This window comes from Tinamus guttatus, unplaced genomic scaffold, assembly GCF_059628265.1.
Source record: "Tinamus guttatus ecotype Peru unplaced genomic scaffold, ASM5962826v1 Tinamus_guttatus_pri_ptg000497l, whole genome shotgun sequence".
Lineage (NCBI taxonomy): Eukaryota > Metazoa > Chordata > Aves > Tinamiformes > Tinamidae > Tinamus > Tinamus guttatus.
In genome coordinates, this window is record NW_028289031.1 from 1,311,757 (window position 1) to 1,330,484 (window position 18,728).

General features: G+C 37.9%; 1 protein-coding gene across 2 annotated transcripts in view; it reads left to right on the forward strand.

The window, feature by feature from the left end:
• CDKAL1 (CDKAL1 threonylcarbamoyladenosine tRNA methylthiotransferase) overlaps window positions 1-18,728 on the forward strand; it is a 362,497-nt gene that overhangs the window by 125,591 nt on the left and 218,178 nt on the right. For both annotated transcript variants that reach the window (XM_088533392.1, XM_088533393.1), the window contains one exon: window positions 5,449-5,569. In XM_088533392.1, coding sequence (XP_088389518.1) covers window positions 5,449-5,569 — 121 coding nt within the window. The remainder of the gene's footprint in view (window positions 1-5,448; window positions 5,570-18,728) is intronic.

Sequence of the window (18,728 nt, forward strand, 5' to 3'; positions counted from 1 at the left end):
AAATCACCTCTCTGGGAGGTCGTTTATAGCCTGTAGATGCACATCTAGAACACCACTCTGTAGATAAAACTTTATTCCAAAATTAGTTTTGTAATACCTCCTGGTTTCCTTTACATTTATGTTTTAAGTCTGCTCTTATGCATTGGCATCTATAATATGCCATTGTTACTGTCACTGTGTGCTCATTCCTTTCAGCAATTTACTTGATCGATCGCATCTTTCAGCCCCTTAGCACTGCTTTTGTTCGCTTCCTTACACGTCTTCCTTTAGAATTTCTTCAAAGAACTTTCCTCTCTTGACTTATTTTTCGTATGGCTTTGCCTTCCTTAGTGGCACTGCGCCTATGTGCTTTTTCCCCCCTCAGTGTTAGCATAAAGGAAAGGAAGCTCTGTATTTATTAAAAAATAGTGGTGGAAGGAAATATGTGCAAGAGTACATGAAATAGTGTTTAATTCCTGTTCCTTGAAGATGCAGGAGAAGATCAAACAGGTTGGTGAGAGGCAGCTGGGCTGTGTGGAATAGCACATCAGCAGCCTCCTGAAGGGAAGAAGTGTCTTTAGGAAATGGGCAATAACCTCTAAGCTGAAGTGATGCAACTGGGGGAGGAAAAGGCTGGCGGAGGGAACAAGCCAGTGGCACGGTGGAAGTTACTGTTGCCAAGGCCGAGGTTTCCTGCACCTTTGAGGATTCCTCTTGAAAGTAGCGTTTCTTAAGCTGTTTTAGAGGCACGTTAGCTCTGTCCTTGTCTGTTCCGTATTTGCAACACAGATTGGCAGCTATTTAGTTTAACTAAACTTCCCAGAGTTAACCCCCTCTCCCTGACTTACCCTTGTGTCAGACTGGCAGAATCCCAGTCAGCTTTTGAATGTCTTTAATATGGGCAACCTCTGTGTGTCTAGGTCGTAGGGTCTGAATGTAGTCTGAGCTCCACAGCACATTTAGTATTTTTTAACTCTTAAAGCAAAGTTTTGACTTAGTTTTACTACTACCACTTCTACTCCCGGTTCTACTGGTTGGTAGAGTTCTACTACCAGTTTCCTTTGCATATCTGTATTTCGTATGTTCTCTGTCAGACTCCTGACACGCATACATCTACAGATAAAGGATATTATTTGCTTTTTGTATCCTTTTTAACAAAAGAAAAGGAATGCTTTGAAAGTACTTTCATTTTGCATACTGATCAAACGGACCCATTTAAAAGCCCTTATTTAGGTTAACTGTAGACCTTATCCTGCTTAGTTCATTCCAGCCTCATCCTCTGTGTAAACAGTGCCAAAGTAATACTGATAGTGGCTACTGACTTGTATGTAAAAGTGGAGTTCATCTTAAACAGTTCTGGAAATCAGACCTCTGGTTCATTTGGAATTGTTTCTAGCCTGATCCCATTTACACTCGCTATGAGTGGTTCTGCTCTACGAGCTTCCTCACTACACTTGATTAGTGCTATGCCTGTATTGTTCTGAAGTAATTAGTGAATAGCTGCTCTGAAGTGTGGCCTGAACCATTAATGAAACTTTTCACTTTTTTTCTTTTGAATAGAATTTTATTTGTTGGTAAACTATATGCAAGTAGATTATCTTCATTGTAGAAGAAACTTTTAGGACTAGCAAGTATCCTAAAGCAAGGCTCTCAAATATAACCCATCATCTGTTCATCACTAAGCTGTGTTACAGAGCCCACACTTCTGGTGAATCTTGTCATCTGGTCCGTGATGGTAAACCATCAAAAGCAAAAGATTTTTATTTGATGGCTTGAGTAGGACACTTGTCAGTGTGGAAGTTGAACTTCCATTAACTTAGTTTTCAAAAATGTTTTTGTGCCAAGTGTTAAAAAAGGAGGGCTACTTTTAGGTTTAGTGGGCCTAGTTTTTATGCTTATGGGCATTAGCCATCCAGCAAAGTCAGAGGGTATTTAACTTAGATAAACTGCTTTAGAATGAGCCCATGAAAAATTCTTTTGCCTTTTCCTTACTGAATATGACAAAATACTTATTTTTAAGTTTTCTTGAAAGAAGTATGGGGAAAGAAAGATCTACAGCATATGAAAAAGTATGATTCAGTGTTTATCAAGCTATGTTTTATTAATAGCAACAATAGTGTAAACAGATGCTTTAGTGATTACTTAAAATGCAACAAAATAGTCCTTGTACTGAGCAGGGGAAGAAGTATTTAAGGTCAAGAATACTGCAACTAAATTTTCAAAAATATGCGTTTTAAAATTTATTGTGCCTGTAATGCAGCATACTGTAGCTGAATATATAATGATGCTTGCATTCTGGAAGTAGTAAATTTTCTTTAGGAACTCAACTCCCGTTCTTTTTTAATCCTCTGTTGTTTGAAGTCATAAGTACAGGGGTATAACTTTGAGGGCTACACAGATTTTTTGTTTTATTTTTTTTCAGGCACCTTTGTCATACATTTGTATTAACTTGCCTTTTAGTGTAAATCAATAGCAATGTGGAAAAAAAAACGTAGGCATATTTCATGTGAAAATAAGCTGCCAAATGTGATTTTTTTTGACCTTGCAACAGTGCGCGTGCAAGCTCAGGAAGGAGTATGTGCCGGTTTGAAGGTGGCCAGGGAGGCCGACGTGGTGATAGGCAGGATGCAGCTGGGAGCTGCACAGTGGTTCGTGGGGGAGATAACAAGAGAGATGGGGTTTCTTTCCTGTATTAAGAAACTCTCAAGTTTAAGAGAGGTTATGCCTTAGGCTCCCTAGTGAGTTATATTTTACAGGCAAGTGCACTGGGTCATTTTTTTCCAGTGTCTGCGGTAGCCTGCCCAGCATCTGAAAGACATTGCAAGGAGTTCTAGGAGATTTGGAGACATACTCCCAGTTAACAAGACTTTCCAGACTCTTGTAGTGTTTCTTTTTGCTGCTTCTCTCTGTTTTCTGAAGAAAACATGGATTATGAAGTTGTGCTTACTGCACTGGTTTGTCCTCATCTCCATGTCCCTCTGCCCTTACTGTTTTTTAGTCCTTTGGCAAATCTCAAAGAGAATTAAGACAAATAGTGAAGTCTAAAAGCATACTTGTTCTCCCACAGTTCCATGAAGATGTTTGTCTCTCCGATTAATGTTCCCAGGATGGGAATGACAGAGACATGAGCTATTAGGCAACAATAATTCACTTAGCTCTTCACTGTCAGGATACAAATTCAAAGGAGATCAAGCTTCACTGATTCTGCTCTGTGAGATATTACTTGTTGTTCTACACTTCAGAATGCTGATTGGGCCTTAATTCTAATGTATGAATTTTAAATGGTGGTGGTTTGTTGTTATATTTTTCAACCTTCCTGTTCTAAGAGTGCTGTTAAAATAAGAATGCTGTATTTTCAGCTATAAACTCAAATAATAGTAGTAGTTTGGTAAGGCAATTGAATATATAAAAAATAGAGAAACTGTTTTCTTCCAAAGAAACCACAGTATGAGGAAATGCAAAAAGGAATGTTCCCTGCTTCTAGTTTATTTTTTATGCCTGCCATAATGCAATTACTTTTGTTATAAAAGTAAAATAAAATGGTATCATGCCTGTGACTCCTCAATGAACCATTAGATTGGAAAATAACTGGCTGTACCATGAGACAAAGATGCTGCTGGTATTTTCTTGGAAAGGTAGAAATTAATAATTTAGCAAATCTTAATAGCACAAGCAGTGTATTACTGAATTAATAGTAGGATGGAATGAAATTTTTGTCAAATGGAAAAATAATATATCTTTCAACTGTTGCTGAATTTACAACATCTCTTTCAAGTATTAACCACTGTGATATCAGGTCAGTCTTACTTCTTCAGACTATGAAATTTTTGATTGAGAAGTTTTCTCTACCTTAAAACAAAAAAAAAACAAACAAAAAACTGAAAAACATGGTATGCTAAATCTCTGAGGTCTTGTTTCCATAAAACATAAAAAAATCGGAGTGTAAGTTAGATTTAGATTTACTTTTGAATTAATTAATGTCTCATTCAGACATTCTTAATAAAGAAGAAAGACTTTGACAGATGAGTTGGTTTTGTAAATCGCTGCTGGTGTAGTGTAGGTTAGCAGATTTGGTTGACCATTGATTTAACTTGCTCCAAATTTGAAATCCAATTTGATGTGCAAGATGTGATTTCATTGCTTCATGCTCCTCCCCCCTTCCCCTTTCCTTTTATAGGATAACTTTTCTCTTGTCTTAAAGATTTTAGGAAATACCTGACAGATCACAGTTTCATTTATTAGCAAGGAGATGTCTAACTTTGGGGTAATTCCCGTTTGTGCCTTTCTTCAACTCCAGGTAGTAGCTGCTATCCACCTCCATTGGGTATCTATCATTAGATTTCGCTTTATGTTATAAATGCTACAGTGTTTTCAATGACTTGAGAATGTTTTACTCTAGCTCTTTCTGTAATATATGATTAATTGCCTTCATTTCTTGTGGCTACACTTTGCTTCCAAATGTAAGTGAAACCTGCTTTCTGTGCTCCTTAAATCAAAGACTTGGACTGGTGTCCCTGGTGTACTGGTGATGGTGCTTGCTTTACTCTCTGAACATCACTCTCTTCAGGAAAACCAGCTGATTTCTTACCCTAATTTAGCAGGGTCTTGACATAGCTCCTCCCTGTGTGTTTGCCTGCTTGGTGGGCAACAGCTTCCTCTTGGTCTCCTGTCAGGAATAGAAGTTTGGTAGGAAAAGATCAGAGTTGTCAATACAATGTGTCACGGGAGGAGAGCATCTATGTCATTGTAGACGGCAAGGAAGGAGAGCATCTATGTCATTGTAGACGGCAAGGAATTTGCAGATTAAAGTCCCAGGTAATCAGAGGATAGAGGTCAAATGAACAAATCACCTCTGCTCCCCAAACAAAAAAAAACCATTTTCTTGCCAAGAAAGTATTTCTTGGGACTTGGTAGAATTGGACCGGAGAAGCCAATCCAGACCATAAATCTTGTTTAGCCATGAGCATGTTATTGGGATACGCTCTACAACAGTTTTGCTCAGACTAAATGCTCAAGTTAGTTCAATTCAAATATGCCGATTCTCCATGTAATTAGGTTAAAAATATTCAAGGGTCGTTTATTACCTACAAATTTAAACTTGAATAAAAAGTGGGGAAAAACAACACAAACTTTTATTCCAGCCATGTGAGTCATTTAAATATTGCCATGTTGATCTTTGCTTGAGAATCTGAAAATGAAACTGTTTAGATTATTTCAATTGAAGAGACCAGAAAATGTCAAAGTATGAAAAGCTAATTGGATGAAATAATTTGTGTATTTTAGTAGGACTTACCTGCCAGGTAAAAATAAATATATAAATATATATATAAATAATGTAGAAATAAGGTATTGTCGTCTTCCCATTTTCACTCCTTAGGTGTAGATACTCCTTGCGAAGAAAAATGATTCAAAACAAATGTGATGGGACTTGTGTTTAGTATTGTCTCTGTTTTTCTGTTTCATTTGAAGGTCATTCTGTGAGGTTACTGGGTCAGAAAAAGGATAATGGAAAACGTTTGGGAGGAGCACGACTGGATTTGCCAAAAATCAGGAAGAATCCACTTATAGAAATCATATCCGTCAATACAGGGTAAGAAACTTCTGAAATTACATAATATTTATTACTACTGAGCATTTCAGTTCATCATTTTCTGCAGGCTTGGCTTACAACTCCTAAAGTTTACAGAAAGAGGAAGGATGACCACTTGAAATTATATATTTTTTTGGCATGCTTTCTTTCTGCAAAATAAATCCCTGCTTATTTGGTGCAAAACTTGTGCTGCTTCTGGTCCTTGTATCTAGCTTCTTAAAAAGGAAAATTTGATGGGGAGGGGATTATTTTTGTCTATTTTGCTCTTTCGAGTTTTTTGGAAGGCAGTTCTTGAACATCATTCTTACTGCTAAGATCTGTAAATATTTCATTATCTGTCTAGATGTATTAATGGCCAGATTAGACATGTTCATTCTTTTATTGCTGTTTACCCCTTTGATACATTTATAAAGAGTTATCAGATTCAAATTTCGGCCTTGGCTTCAGGTCTGTCTATCAAGATTGCCATTTCTCATCTGTAAGACTGTGAACATTTTCCTGTTTTGTGTTTTACTTTGAGGGATTGCATTTGTAATCCCCCCTCAGCTGATACCTTCCTTTTCCAGACTGCATTTAGTCATCTCTGCTCAGTCATTTCCCATTGGGTCTATATCTCCCCGCTAAAAAAACAAGTCCTCTTCTGATTTTTTTCTATCCGTCTCCTCCGATGTAGTAATTTCCCAAGTGGTGAAATATAAAATGCTTTGTTCCAGGCACTCCAGGTAGATGAACACTTCCTAGAAGAAACATTACAGTATATCTTGGCTTTCTTCATTTTTATTTAAGTCTAGCACTTTTGTAAATGTTTCATAATATAATTTATAACATACTGTCCTGCATTTACTTTCATATCTTTAGGTATTCTTTTGTTCATATTTTGCTGTAGTAGCTGGTGTGCTATTTAGATCAGAGTGCTAGTTCAAGATTGTGTGGTTATTTTTCTTCCTCTAACATAAATATGTGGATGACAAGTTGTCATATTGCTGAGTTATAATACTTTTAAAACTGCAGCTTCGTGTAATATTTGGTTTTCTTTCTTTCTTTGTTTTTTAAGCCCTCTTTGGTGCACTTAAAATAAGTGAGCTATGAGTTCTTTCTCTATTGTCTTTCCCATTGGCATCTTGTCTGTGCCTATGTAATCAAAATCCTTTTTATTTGTGATTAAAAATACGCAAAGTTTTCTTTTTAATTTGGTTATTTGTAGGTTTCAGATGGTTAAAAAAAAAAATTCTATCAATACGAGTCACAAACATTTGTAATAATGTGCTGTTGTCAGGAATGTAAACTGATTTAGGCTGTTTTTTTACATATCTTCTAATTTGTAATATCATTTAAGATAGTAAAATGCATTGTTATTTATAGTAATAGATTTTTACTAGGCTAACGATAGATGTATCAGCAAGAGGCTACTACACGGTATAAACACCACCACACAGCTGATCAGTGGCAGCCTATCTTTACAGACTTTTCTTATTCTGAAAATAAATACTTTCCTTTCCAAAAATATTTTTCAAACTGACCAAATTATAGGCAATTAACGTCTTCCTAAGATGGTGGCCCAGGAAAGCCTTTTTATCTGGGACCTGACAGTTGATAAAAACTCATTACTTTGATTAGCAGTTATTATTCGCTTTAAGTAAACACAAGGTGTATTTTACACGTTTGGAATGTCTAAGAATACCAGGAACTACAACAAAGTATTTATTTCCTGCAGCCTAGGGCAGAGAATACCAAAGTGCTTCAAAATCCTCTCGCAGGTTGGTTGAATATGGTGGCTGACTAATCAGGGCCGTGCTGTGTGTTACGTTGCTCCCTCAAGGCGCACTGCCTGTCCCGCGATACAGGTTGTTGCTTTTCCCTGGCCTTTCTGCCCGGGTGTTGCTGAGGCCTCTTTAGGCTGTGACTGGAGATAGGCCTGGGCATGGACACACCAGTTAAGCTCAGACTCTAGAGCCAAGCTGGGATCCTGGCCTGCAGGGCTCTGTGCAGGCCCCAGTTGTGCTAGGTAAAGGCCACGAAGGCCCTGTGGTGTGTAAGCCATTTTATAAATGGGGTCTTAATGAACTCTTGGCTTCTACTGTAGCTCTGCAGGGGGAAAGCTACATTGCTTGAACATGTGTATCCCACAGCCCCAGAGCATTAGAGTCCTTGATGGCTTGTGTCAGCCCCATCTCCCTCTCCAGGAACATGAATATCTTATGTGTTGTGCAAGCTTGAAATTCTGTTCTTTCATCATTTTTCCATCTCAAGCAGTTTTTCAGTTTTATGGCAAGTTAGGGAATACGAAGATCAAATTTTTTCAAGAGCTGCATTTTAATTTTATATGAGGTCACAGAATATTCTCTCTATATATTGCATTTCAGCATTTGTTTAAGATCAAGTCTGTAAAATGCAAGTGGACCTATATGGCCAAGAAACTTAAAACTTTCAACTCTCTGTTTTTTTAATGTGGACATTTGAAGAAAATGTATTTGATTTTGTTAACTTTTGTCCCAGTCTAAAACTTACCAGTGCTAAATGTTTTTCTATTTACTTTTGATGGCTGGATTCCCATAAGGTGTTAGATAACATAGTAATAATGCTTGTAAGAAGTCTGGAAATACTTTAATGGCATGCATAGGTTAATACCCCTGCCTGACTAGCTTTTCAGTATTAAAAGTGAATCATAGACCTCTTCAGTGCAGCCGATCTCGATGTCTGATGAACAAGAAATATCATAGACTTTCTACCTAAGATGGCACCCAGATGAGCAGAAATTGGGGGCGGGGGGGAGGAGGGGTGGTGTTTATGAAGATTTTTTTTGTGTGTTTTTTTTTGTTTTGTTTTGTTTTAGCAGTAGTTTGGGCTTGTAGTTTCAGTCCCTCTATATTCTGTTCCTGCTGTACCATTTCACAGCATGTGTCTTCTCCAGAAGCAGGCTCAGCTCTTCCTATTACAATACAACTTTCATACGAGACAAGTGTCCCACAGGGACCAGAGTAACTGCAGCTCTGTACTGCATAGCTCTCATGAGAAATGGGAACATGGTCATAAACAAGACAGACATGGATTATAAAGCAGCTGGCCCCTATGTGCTGATCCGTGGTGGTCGCTGTGTGCTAGACCCCATGGTCTAGACCCCATATATGCCATGGTTCTGCCTGGCTGTAGAGCGATGGCCTCTTACTTAAAGTGAGCATATACCAAAATTGTTTAGGTATCAATTAGCATGCACCAGAATTTTTCTAAGTAGAGGAGTAAATTAGAAGTTGGTAATTGTCATAAAAAGAACCCCTGCTTCTGATGACCCACTACAGAAACTCAGGGATATAACCATGTTGTCCAGATTTTTGGCTAATTGGACTGGCTGAGCTAGCTTCTTACCTTTTTGTGATATTTAGCAAACATCAGCCGCACTTATGAGACTATCTGCTAAATTGCTTTGACCTCTGACTCCTTTATAGCCTTTGGGATGACTTTTTTGCCCCCCTCTGCTGAAGGTGGTAAGATATTTCAGTCAAAGACTCATCAGCTCAATGAAAAAGTTATTGCTGTTTTGGCTTTCTGTATTTTCTGATGTGCACTCAATTCTCTCCCCTAGCATGATATGATCTCTAGGTTAAAAATAATAATAATAATAATAATCCTTCTATTGTGTGAAAAAAATGAATTACCTGCTGTTTGACAGTGATAAACTTGTTTTTTGGCAAGCTCATAGACGTATCTATCCAACTATCCCACAATGTTGTCAACAACTTCCATCTTCTAAAACATTACTGTCCCCATCTTGAGTGAATACTTAATTTGAACTACAAATTACTTCCTATTCTGTAACAAAAAAAAGACTAAATACCTACAGATTGGGTTTCATGTCTTAAATAGATTTTTACCTTGTTCATAAATAGCATGCAATTTTTCTATGTTTTAATGCTTAACTTTTCAAGATACTCTGCAAGTGATTTAGTGCAATTACCAGAGGATTTTGATTTAAGAATAAAAGATCTATGTATCTTTTGACTCACATTCAACTTTGTGCATGTAGAGGCAAAATAGTTCTTCTGTTGATAATAGTATTATACTTATTATATAATGCTATAAATGTATTTATGGATATTTGCAGTATACTTCAGTGATGTAATTACTTTGACCCTATCTGAGCTATCATATCATATGGATAATATAATGTCAAACAGTCACTATTGAGCTCAAACATGATGCCATTCCAGAGCATATCAAGCAATTTAGTCTCAGAAAACAGGGCTAGTAATCCTGGAAAGCCTATAGTCTCACAAAAGGTCACCTTTCCACCAAAACTGTGGATATTTATTTATTTTTTCACTTTAATCAGTGTTTTGCATGAACATAATTTTTGCTTCCGACTGTACTATATACTAGACGTATTTAACTAGTTGTGTACAGTATAACCAATCTTTTTGGTTTGACATAGCAGCTCACAGAATAATTTATGTAATAAAAATGTGTGAAATGTTTGAATATGTAATGAAAATACATAACTGTTTGTATCTGGAAGGCGTTTTAATTTTTAGCATACCATCTGAAAAGTTGGTATTCCAAAAGTTGCAGAAACCACACTGCTGTAACAGAGGGAAGAAGAAAGAGTTGTTTACAACAGAAAGTTTTTTAAAAGCCTACTTTTTTTTTTATTTTTTTGCCTAAGGTCTCTTTCCACTGCAGCTTACTGTAAGTCACATCCAGGGTCATTATTTCCTAATTAGTATATTTAAATAGGGTATTGATGATGGCCTCTGAAAGATTGCTCTTTCTCAGTTATTGCTAATTTCTTGCAACTTTAATAATTCACATTTAAAGAAAGGAGTATAAAAGTATTGCAGTATTGCATTTATTTGAAGCACTGTGCTAGATTGTGCTACACAGTAACAATTTCATCAAGTACATTCAAAAGCGGGGGGGAAAAAAACAAAAAACAATTACCAGAAATTGTCAGGAAGAAGTGATATATGGGTGTGGGTTACATTCTGCTCTTGCAGTTGTGTTGCTTTAGCAATTTCTACATTGCAGGGTGAGCAAACTCTCTGTTTTGTGTCCTCATTACTGAGGACGTGCCCTGTTCACCTACGCTTCCTGGGGAGCGGGAAGGACTGTGCTCCACTAGTTCGTTTATTTTATTGGTTGGTGTAAGAGAATAAATTGAGAAGGAAAAGGTTGTTGGGTTGGGGGTAGGAATGATCATCATCATCTTTCCTGTTATGTAGCTTGGCTTCTGTCTTCCTCCAAATGCCAGAGATCAGTCACAGATGATTTCGTAGGGTAGGTGTGTGCTGTTTTCAGTGTCCAAACCAGCACCTTTGGTATCCCGTTAATGGGAACTGCTCATACACTGAAATCAAGAGCTGAGAGCAGGAGTTACACCTCTGGTCATATGGAGACCAGAGATCGTGGAGACTGCTAAAGCCCTCTGGGTTCCTCGGGCATGGTCAATTTTGTTGGAATATCTGAAGTTTAGAATAATAAATCCCTTTCTCCTGTAGGTGGTCATTGGAGTCTTTGATTTCTCTCACTGTTGCACATGGTTGTTTTGTCATCTCTGTTCCTGAAGATGGCTTTGAAATGTAGGTGTGGTGGATGTGAAGGAAACCTTCTGCAGGTTCTTTTGGAGTAAATAACTCTTTTAGCATGCTGAGCTCAAAGGATGACCCTGAATTTGAGATCATCCTTCAGTAAGGTGGCTATACATCAAATGTTTACTGTCTTCTCTTTTAGGTCTACTGCCTTACTATTTTATAATAAGGGCATAAACTTTTCACTAATGATTTGCCTGAAATTATCTTTTTTTTTTTCCTTATGCTTTATCAGTGTTATCTTTATGGCACATCTCTTAATTTGTGTCATCGTTACCCTACTGTCTTACTCCTTCCTCATTTTTGGTGTCTTCACTACTCACTTTTTTGAACTTACCACTCACATCTTTGAACTCAAACCATGCTCATTTCCGTCCATGGACTTTTAAATATAGAACTTGCTAACCCTTTTGCTGTGACATCTGAATTTGTCTCAGTCCATGCTGCCTGTTCAGTGGCCAAGTTATCCTGAACTGGAGCTTCTTCCCTTCCCATATGTGGGCTAGAGCGTGACCCCTTCCCAAGAGTGGTTTTGAGTAAAAGGATGTGTTCCTTAGTACATCAGATAACCTGCAGTTGTGACATTATTTGTGGTATAATTTCAAGATTAGTAATAATTTTTTTTTGATTGTGTTCCTTGTTGGTGGTGTCAGATGCTGTTTGAATGCCTCTAAGATGAGTGTTTATTTTTATGAACAACAAGCTGTGTCTCCTGTTCCAAAGAGTGTTCAGCCAGTCCTTCATTAAGCCTGCTGACGTGTGACACGTAAGAGTTCTTCCAGTAAATAGTGGTTCCTTTGGCATCACTCTGCTATTCAAGATGATATGCAATGGCAATTTCATAATATCTATGAGTACTGCCAAAAATATGTATATATATAATATATTTTTACTCTCCTGTTCTTATAATGAGGGATTTTGCACCTGGTTCTTCAGTGGTGCAGTTGGGGGACATATCAAAGTGAATTGGTGCCTAGTCTGCATTATCCGTTTGGCTCTTTCTGTAGTTCAGTCATATGCTGTTTACATGCAGTGAGGTGTTCTTGGTGTAGTCAGGAGGTGTGTGTTGGTAAAGTTGCCATAGGCAAAAACCATTACAAAATATTGTTTGTACACAACAAACATTCCTGGTCTTCAGTTCTTGCTGTGAAGTATTTAGTGCTCATATAATTTTTTGAGCTATCAACTTAAGGATTTCCTGTGTTACCAGGATTCTTTATTGAAGTACTCATAAATGCAACTATTGGATTTCTTTTGGATCTACTGGAAAACTTCTCCACTGAGTTGGAATAAAATTGTTTGTTTTGATTGTTTCCATTTTTGCACATTGGCTTCCTCTCTTATAAAGGTTTTTTTTTCCAGCCTCACAAATTTTAGTTTTCTGCATATGCCACCATCGTGATTAAAAATTGCATCAGCCTGCTGCTTATGCATTCTGTTATTTGTCTTTTTGCTCTTGTGTGTCTCATCTTCAGGAAAAACTTGCTATTTCACAATTCTCTTAAGAAATGCAGGGAGGCTTATAAAAGTTGCCAAAAATTGCTGAGGAATCCCATGAACTACAGTACCCCACAGCTCTTCAAGGCAGTGAGAAAAACAGCAAAACTCACATGCTCTCACTGCGTCATCTCATAAAGCTTTGGGCTGCTTTGGGCATATTTGTGCTGCTTCGTCACTAGGTGGCTTCCCACACTCTGCACTCGTGTTAACCCAAAAGGAAGATGACCAAAATTTTAAGACTATTCACAGTTTTTAAGTTGGGCTACTTGGGTAGGACGGGAGGAAGGGGAGCGACCTTGATTTCCTTTAGTGCAACTGTGCTATAAAGATTTCAGCAGTTCCAAATGATTCTTTTTGCTACTGTATTCCTGATTATTTCAAGCTGTAATGCAGAAAGCAGACAGCTTTATCATATTTGGTATCTGTGTACAGGTTAGCACAGAATGTTTTCGTGGGGCTTCCTGCCCTTCTGTTTGACAGATGATGACATCCAGCTGCCAGTTTGGATCACAGAATGTGCTAGTCTGCTTGAATGAGGAAAGCTGTGTTTGAAGTTCCTTGCAATACCTATTGTATGTCCTTAATTCTGACCCCAGTATTTTTTCTGAGGTTGGAGATAAATTCCTCCATGTTGAGAAAAGTCTTCGTTTGCATCCCTTCTCTTAACGCCCACGTATGTATTTCCTAAGGGACATCTGGGCAGAATCCCAAGAAATATATATATTTTTTTCATTTCTCAGATTCCAGTAGATACTGAGAAGTAACCTCATATTTAATAATACCAATTGATACTGTGTTGTCTCCTAGCTATCCACATTAAAAAATTCGTAACTAAAACAAAAAAATGAGCACCGGAGTAGGCATTCCTTTGAAAAAAAACATTCTGTTATTCTGAATGTAAGTTAGTACAAGAAATGTCTGTGCTTTTTTAAATACTCTTCACTGGGGATTTTCTTTTCTTTTCTTGGCCTATTTTAAACACTGTTGTACAGCTTGAGAGTTTAAAGTTAAGTGCCTATGTCTTTACTGCTCCTCAGCTGAGTCGGGTAACTTCAGTTGCCTAATACTGACAACCTCTTTTGTTAGCACTGGGAAAACTTCTTACATGTCAACTAAAATGACAATGATAAACAGCAGAATTGTCCTAGCTCCAACCAACAAGGAACATTGCTCCACGGCTGTGAGTCGACGGGTCCAGCATCACGGAGGAGCTTTAGTCATGTACGTTGGGCAAGTGCAGTTATTTCAGTATTTTCAGTAACTCTGCATAGTTATGGTTGCTCAGTTTTGATCTGACCTCTCTGTTCTTGTCCAAACAGTCTATATGAAATATCCATTCAGTCTCATTAGGTCAAGATGGATTTTCTTTTTTGAGGCCTTTTTGAGGCAAATGTCATAAGGGATGTGCACAAAGAGAAACTGGAATTGAGTGACTTGGTATCTGAAACATACTGTGGTTGGGTTTGGTCTTAGATTGACTTACATTTTAATGAAAAAACTTCCTCCTACAAAGGGTGGGCTCCAAAAGTTTTAGATTTTGCATTATCTGAATGTATGTTTTATGACAGTCTTGCTGATTTTTATAGTGTTTTTTTTAATCTCTCATCTTAAGTCATTAATTTTAAGGCACTTTATAGCATGTCTATGCTAATTACACCATGTTCTCTTGGATCTGTTCTTATTGGAAATTCAAAATGTGGATTTTTTTGGTGGGATGAAATTTTCCACTGATCAAAAAAAAAACTTTAAAAAGTTGCATATTTTTACATTATTATTCTTGATCCTCATCCTTGAAATGCAAGATAGTTTAATTTTTCTTTTTTTCAGATTCCTAAATGTAAAAGCAACCTATTCACCGCCATACTGAATTGAGCAATGGTTTTACTTGTTCTTCAAATAGTTTAATACAAAAAAAGAAAATGCCTAGGACAAATTTCTGCACTTCTCTTGCTATAGCTTTTACTTCAAGATGCGTGAAAAATAGTAGTAGTATTTATATCATGGATACATTTCAAAGAGGCAGTTTAAGTCCCCATTGCCATCCTGTTCCCCACCTCCCCCCACTTTGCAATTTAGGCAGTAAAACAGTAAATTTTGCCTGGAAACACGACTTTTTCTCCAGCAAGACAACTTACTAAAAAAACTGTGGGAATAATGTTTTTGACTTTTCTCTTGTGTTTTTGCTTTAACCTTTCTGTTGTACCAAGACAAATCTTCTCCAGTACCCAAATGAGTGTTAATACCTGCTAGCACAAAAGAGACAAAACTCCTGTGTTTCTGGTCCCTTGAGGTTTCAGGGATATCTGCAAGTTGCAGCTTGAGGAACTGAAGTCACTGAATAGGTAGATGCTGAGGTGTCTGCAGACTTATACTGGAGATTATGGTGCAATATTTCTTCACTAAATGGAGGGAAAAGACCCATCCAACCAAGCAACCAAAAAAACCATGAGAAAGATTGCAAGACAAAAGGTAATTCCTTCCTTCACCAAGTTGGTACCTCTGTGTGATGGTACAGGAGATCCGTGTCTGCATGTGCCTTTTTATTTATAAAGTATTCTTGAGTAGCATGGCCCAATAAAGAAGAGGGCCATTTGAAAAGTGGGTGGAGATGTTTTTTTCTCTGACTGATTCCTAAGTTGTATTTAAAATCTCTTGAAGAACTAGATCAATGCAGTGTACCACAGTCACTAGTGAAAGTATTTCACAGATTTCCTCTTTTTTTTTTTTTTTTTTTTTTTTTTAGAGAGTAACTCTGAGTTTTCTTAAGCAAGCAGTTGATATCCTTGCTTGTCGTAAGTCCAGGTTTGAGAAGAAGGAAAAAGTGGTGGTAAGATAAGGTGTTGGATCCCTACTTAGGCTACAAGAAAGAATTTGTGTTTATTTTTTTAAAGAATGCTAATACCTATTATATTCTGTTGGAGGCTGAAGCTTATACAAATATAGTATGTTTCCCTCTGATGAATAGTGATAGCTTTAAGTGTCTGTGTCTGTAGGTAGCCGGGTGATAGCCTTCTATAGCACTTGTGAAAGTACAAGCCGCTCGCATGCCGTATCTCAAGCACTGTCCTTGAAGTTCCCTTTCATAAGTTTGATAAAGAGCTTTTGACTCCTGTCATTAAATAAAACACCTTTGCAAACAGGCAAGATCTTAATGGATTGAATCTAAATATGACAGTTGCTAACCTAATATTATCTCCTGTATATGGTCATGTCAAGACGGGCGTTCTTTAGACCTCTGTTTAATCTGTTCCTTTCTCCTTTGCCTTTATCTCCTTCTTCAGGGACCCGCCCTGGTTGTCTACCTAACAAAAACATGAATTAAGATGAGATGCACCCCAAAACTCAAGCATGTGTTTCTGTTAGAAAAAGTGCAGTGTGCTCTGTGGGACGCGGCGGCAGGGAGCTTCCTCCTCATTTGTTGGTGTCCCTGCTAGCAAACACAGAAGCTTGCAAAGGCTGCCTGCTTTTTCCCCTTTTGCGTGGTGCTGCCAGGGAGTCTAGAAACCAGCTTGTTCTCTTGCTGGGATTTTGTCGTGATTAGTTAGAATAGAATTTATCCTTGGCCATGGAATTTAGTTATCCTTCACTGAGGGAGAGAAAAACTTTCTCTGCCATAGCTCTGTTGCTCTGAAGCTCTGCTTTTGGCTTCAGGGAAAATAATAAAGGTTCGTGGTAGAATGGAGAGATCTTGATAAGGAATGAAAATTGAATTTCACTTTAACTTCCCCTGGTCATAACTGGTTACAGTGGTCCTCTATGGTTTTGAGATTTACATCTGCCTTCCCCTTTTGCAGGGATTTTTTCAAATCTGTAACTGTGGCATGGCTTGGGGACTTTTGTGATTGTGTGATATTGAAATAATGTAAACAGCAAGGGGAAAACCCACCCAGGATTCTCTGGGAAAGACAAACACTGTGTGGGACCGTGCAGTTGCTTTGTGCTGGGGGAGGCCATCACTCAGAGGCAACTGTTGGGATGTGACACCTCAGAGGGAATTACTCTGAGCGATGGGTTCCCCATTCTGTGCAGGATGTATCCCCATTTCCTGACTTGAACACATTTCCTTTTTGATGCTGTAAGCCTATTTAGTCTCAGGAAAGAGGAACTCTATTTCCAAATTCCTATCCTGCTAGGCAGAGTGAAATATTCCCATTGGAAATACCCAGGCCCGAGCTTCTGTCTCTGTAACTTAACATGCTGAATTTCATCAGCTTGATTTACAGCAAGACTTCAATGTTTTTCTCTTTTTTCTTTCCTTAATTCCTGCTGTAAAACATATGTTTTCTATTTTTCCTAAAGTAACCATGCATAACTTTTGTTTTTAGAGTTTATCTCTTGGAAGAGAAATAGCGTTCTAGCATTTTTTAGGAATTTGGTTGATGTGTGTATACTTTATGAAAAGGAGCTATTTAAGCAAAGGTCAAGTACAAAATTGTCACTCATCACATGCTTATCTAACTTATTTTTAAACTAATACACAAGTGTCTAACTATCACATGGTCTTTCTTGCATTGCAGACTGGTGCCAGACATAGTGTCTTTTTTTTTGTTTTTAGGAGATAAATGTCTCCTCAAATGTATTTGTTTTTAGTAAGTGTGTTTGTAAGTCATGTATATCATAAAATGTTGAATCATTTTGCAGAAGGTAGCATAAGTCTCCACATTTTAGAATGACACTAAGCTTAAAACTGCAGCTAGGGAAATGTTTACTTGAAGGATTTGTTTAGTCATCTATGTTCCTTTGTTCCAGCAGTCTGTGTTTTGGATCTTTGTTAAAAAGTTTAAAGAAAAACTCACTTAACTAATGGATTATTTTTTCCTTTGAATTAGTTTTTGGGTTTGTTTGTGCTTAAGAGCATTTCTTTTCCCAGGCTATAGATCATGGACCTATATCTGTTGTTTAGAAAAGTAAAATACCATTGTTTTAATTTGACTACTCAGACACGTACTGAAATTTTGTCTTCTATTTTAGAAATATTTCTTTATTATATTGCAGTGTAATAACTTTGAGATTTTGGTCATAATTATACCACTTAAACGCGAAATAGTCTAGGTGGAAGTTGTAAGTAACCGAGGGGAACATGTGCTTACAAGTTAACAGTCTATTTATGTAAATATCAACATCTTCAGGAAAGTTTAGATTTATAGTTGAGCATTGCTGAATGAATCATTTCTGTAATTCTATAATTACATTTCAGTAATTCACAATAATAAAGTTGACATCTGTTCGCCATGCACGCTCTAACCATGTAAATAACCTTTGAATTCAGACTAAAGTCTGTCTCCAGTCTGTCTCCATTCTGCTTGAACAGCAGGCACAAGTTAGTGCTGTGCTTGCTGTTCTGGTTTGTGCCTGCAGTTTGCAGGGAAATGCAGAGAAATTCTGCTGTTTCTCTATTTGATGTTCAGCAGTGTTTCACAGAATGGTTGAGGTTGCCAGGGACCTCTGGAGACCACCTAGTCCAATCCTCCTGCTCAAGCAAGGTCACGCAGAGCAGAATTGCCCCGAACTGTGTCCAGACAACTTTTGAATCTGCCCAAGGATGAAGACTCCACAACCTCTGTGGGCAACTTGTTGCAGTGCTCTGTCACTCTCCCAGTAAATAAATTTTTCCTCGTGTTCAAACGGAACTGCCTGTTTTTCGGTTTGTACCTGTTGCTTCTTGTCCTGTCACTGGGCACCACCAAGAAGAGTCTGGGCCCTCTTTACACCCTCCTGGTGGATACTTGGGTAAGATCCCCCTCACCCTGCTCTTCTCCAGGCTGAAGACTCTCAGCTCCTTTGATAATTTTACTAGCCCTTTGCTGGACTCTCTTCAGTAGCTCCATGTCTCCCTGGTCCTGGGTCCCGGCACCGGACACTGCACTGCAGATGTGGCCTCAGCAGGGCTGGGCAGAGGGTTGTTCGCATCCCTCCACCTGCTGGCAGTGCCTTTCCAAGTGCATCCCTGGATAACGTCGGCTACTTTTGTGTGGCAACAGGCCATTCTAAAAGTAGAAATACCTGTATATAAAAAAGTCACATAACTGATGTAAAACTTGTACTCGGTTCTATATCACTCATTTTGTGTCTTATGTATG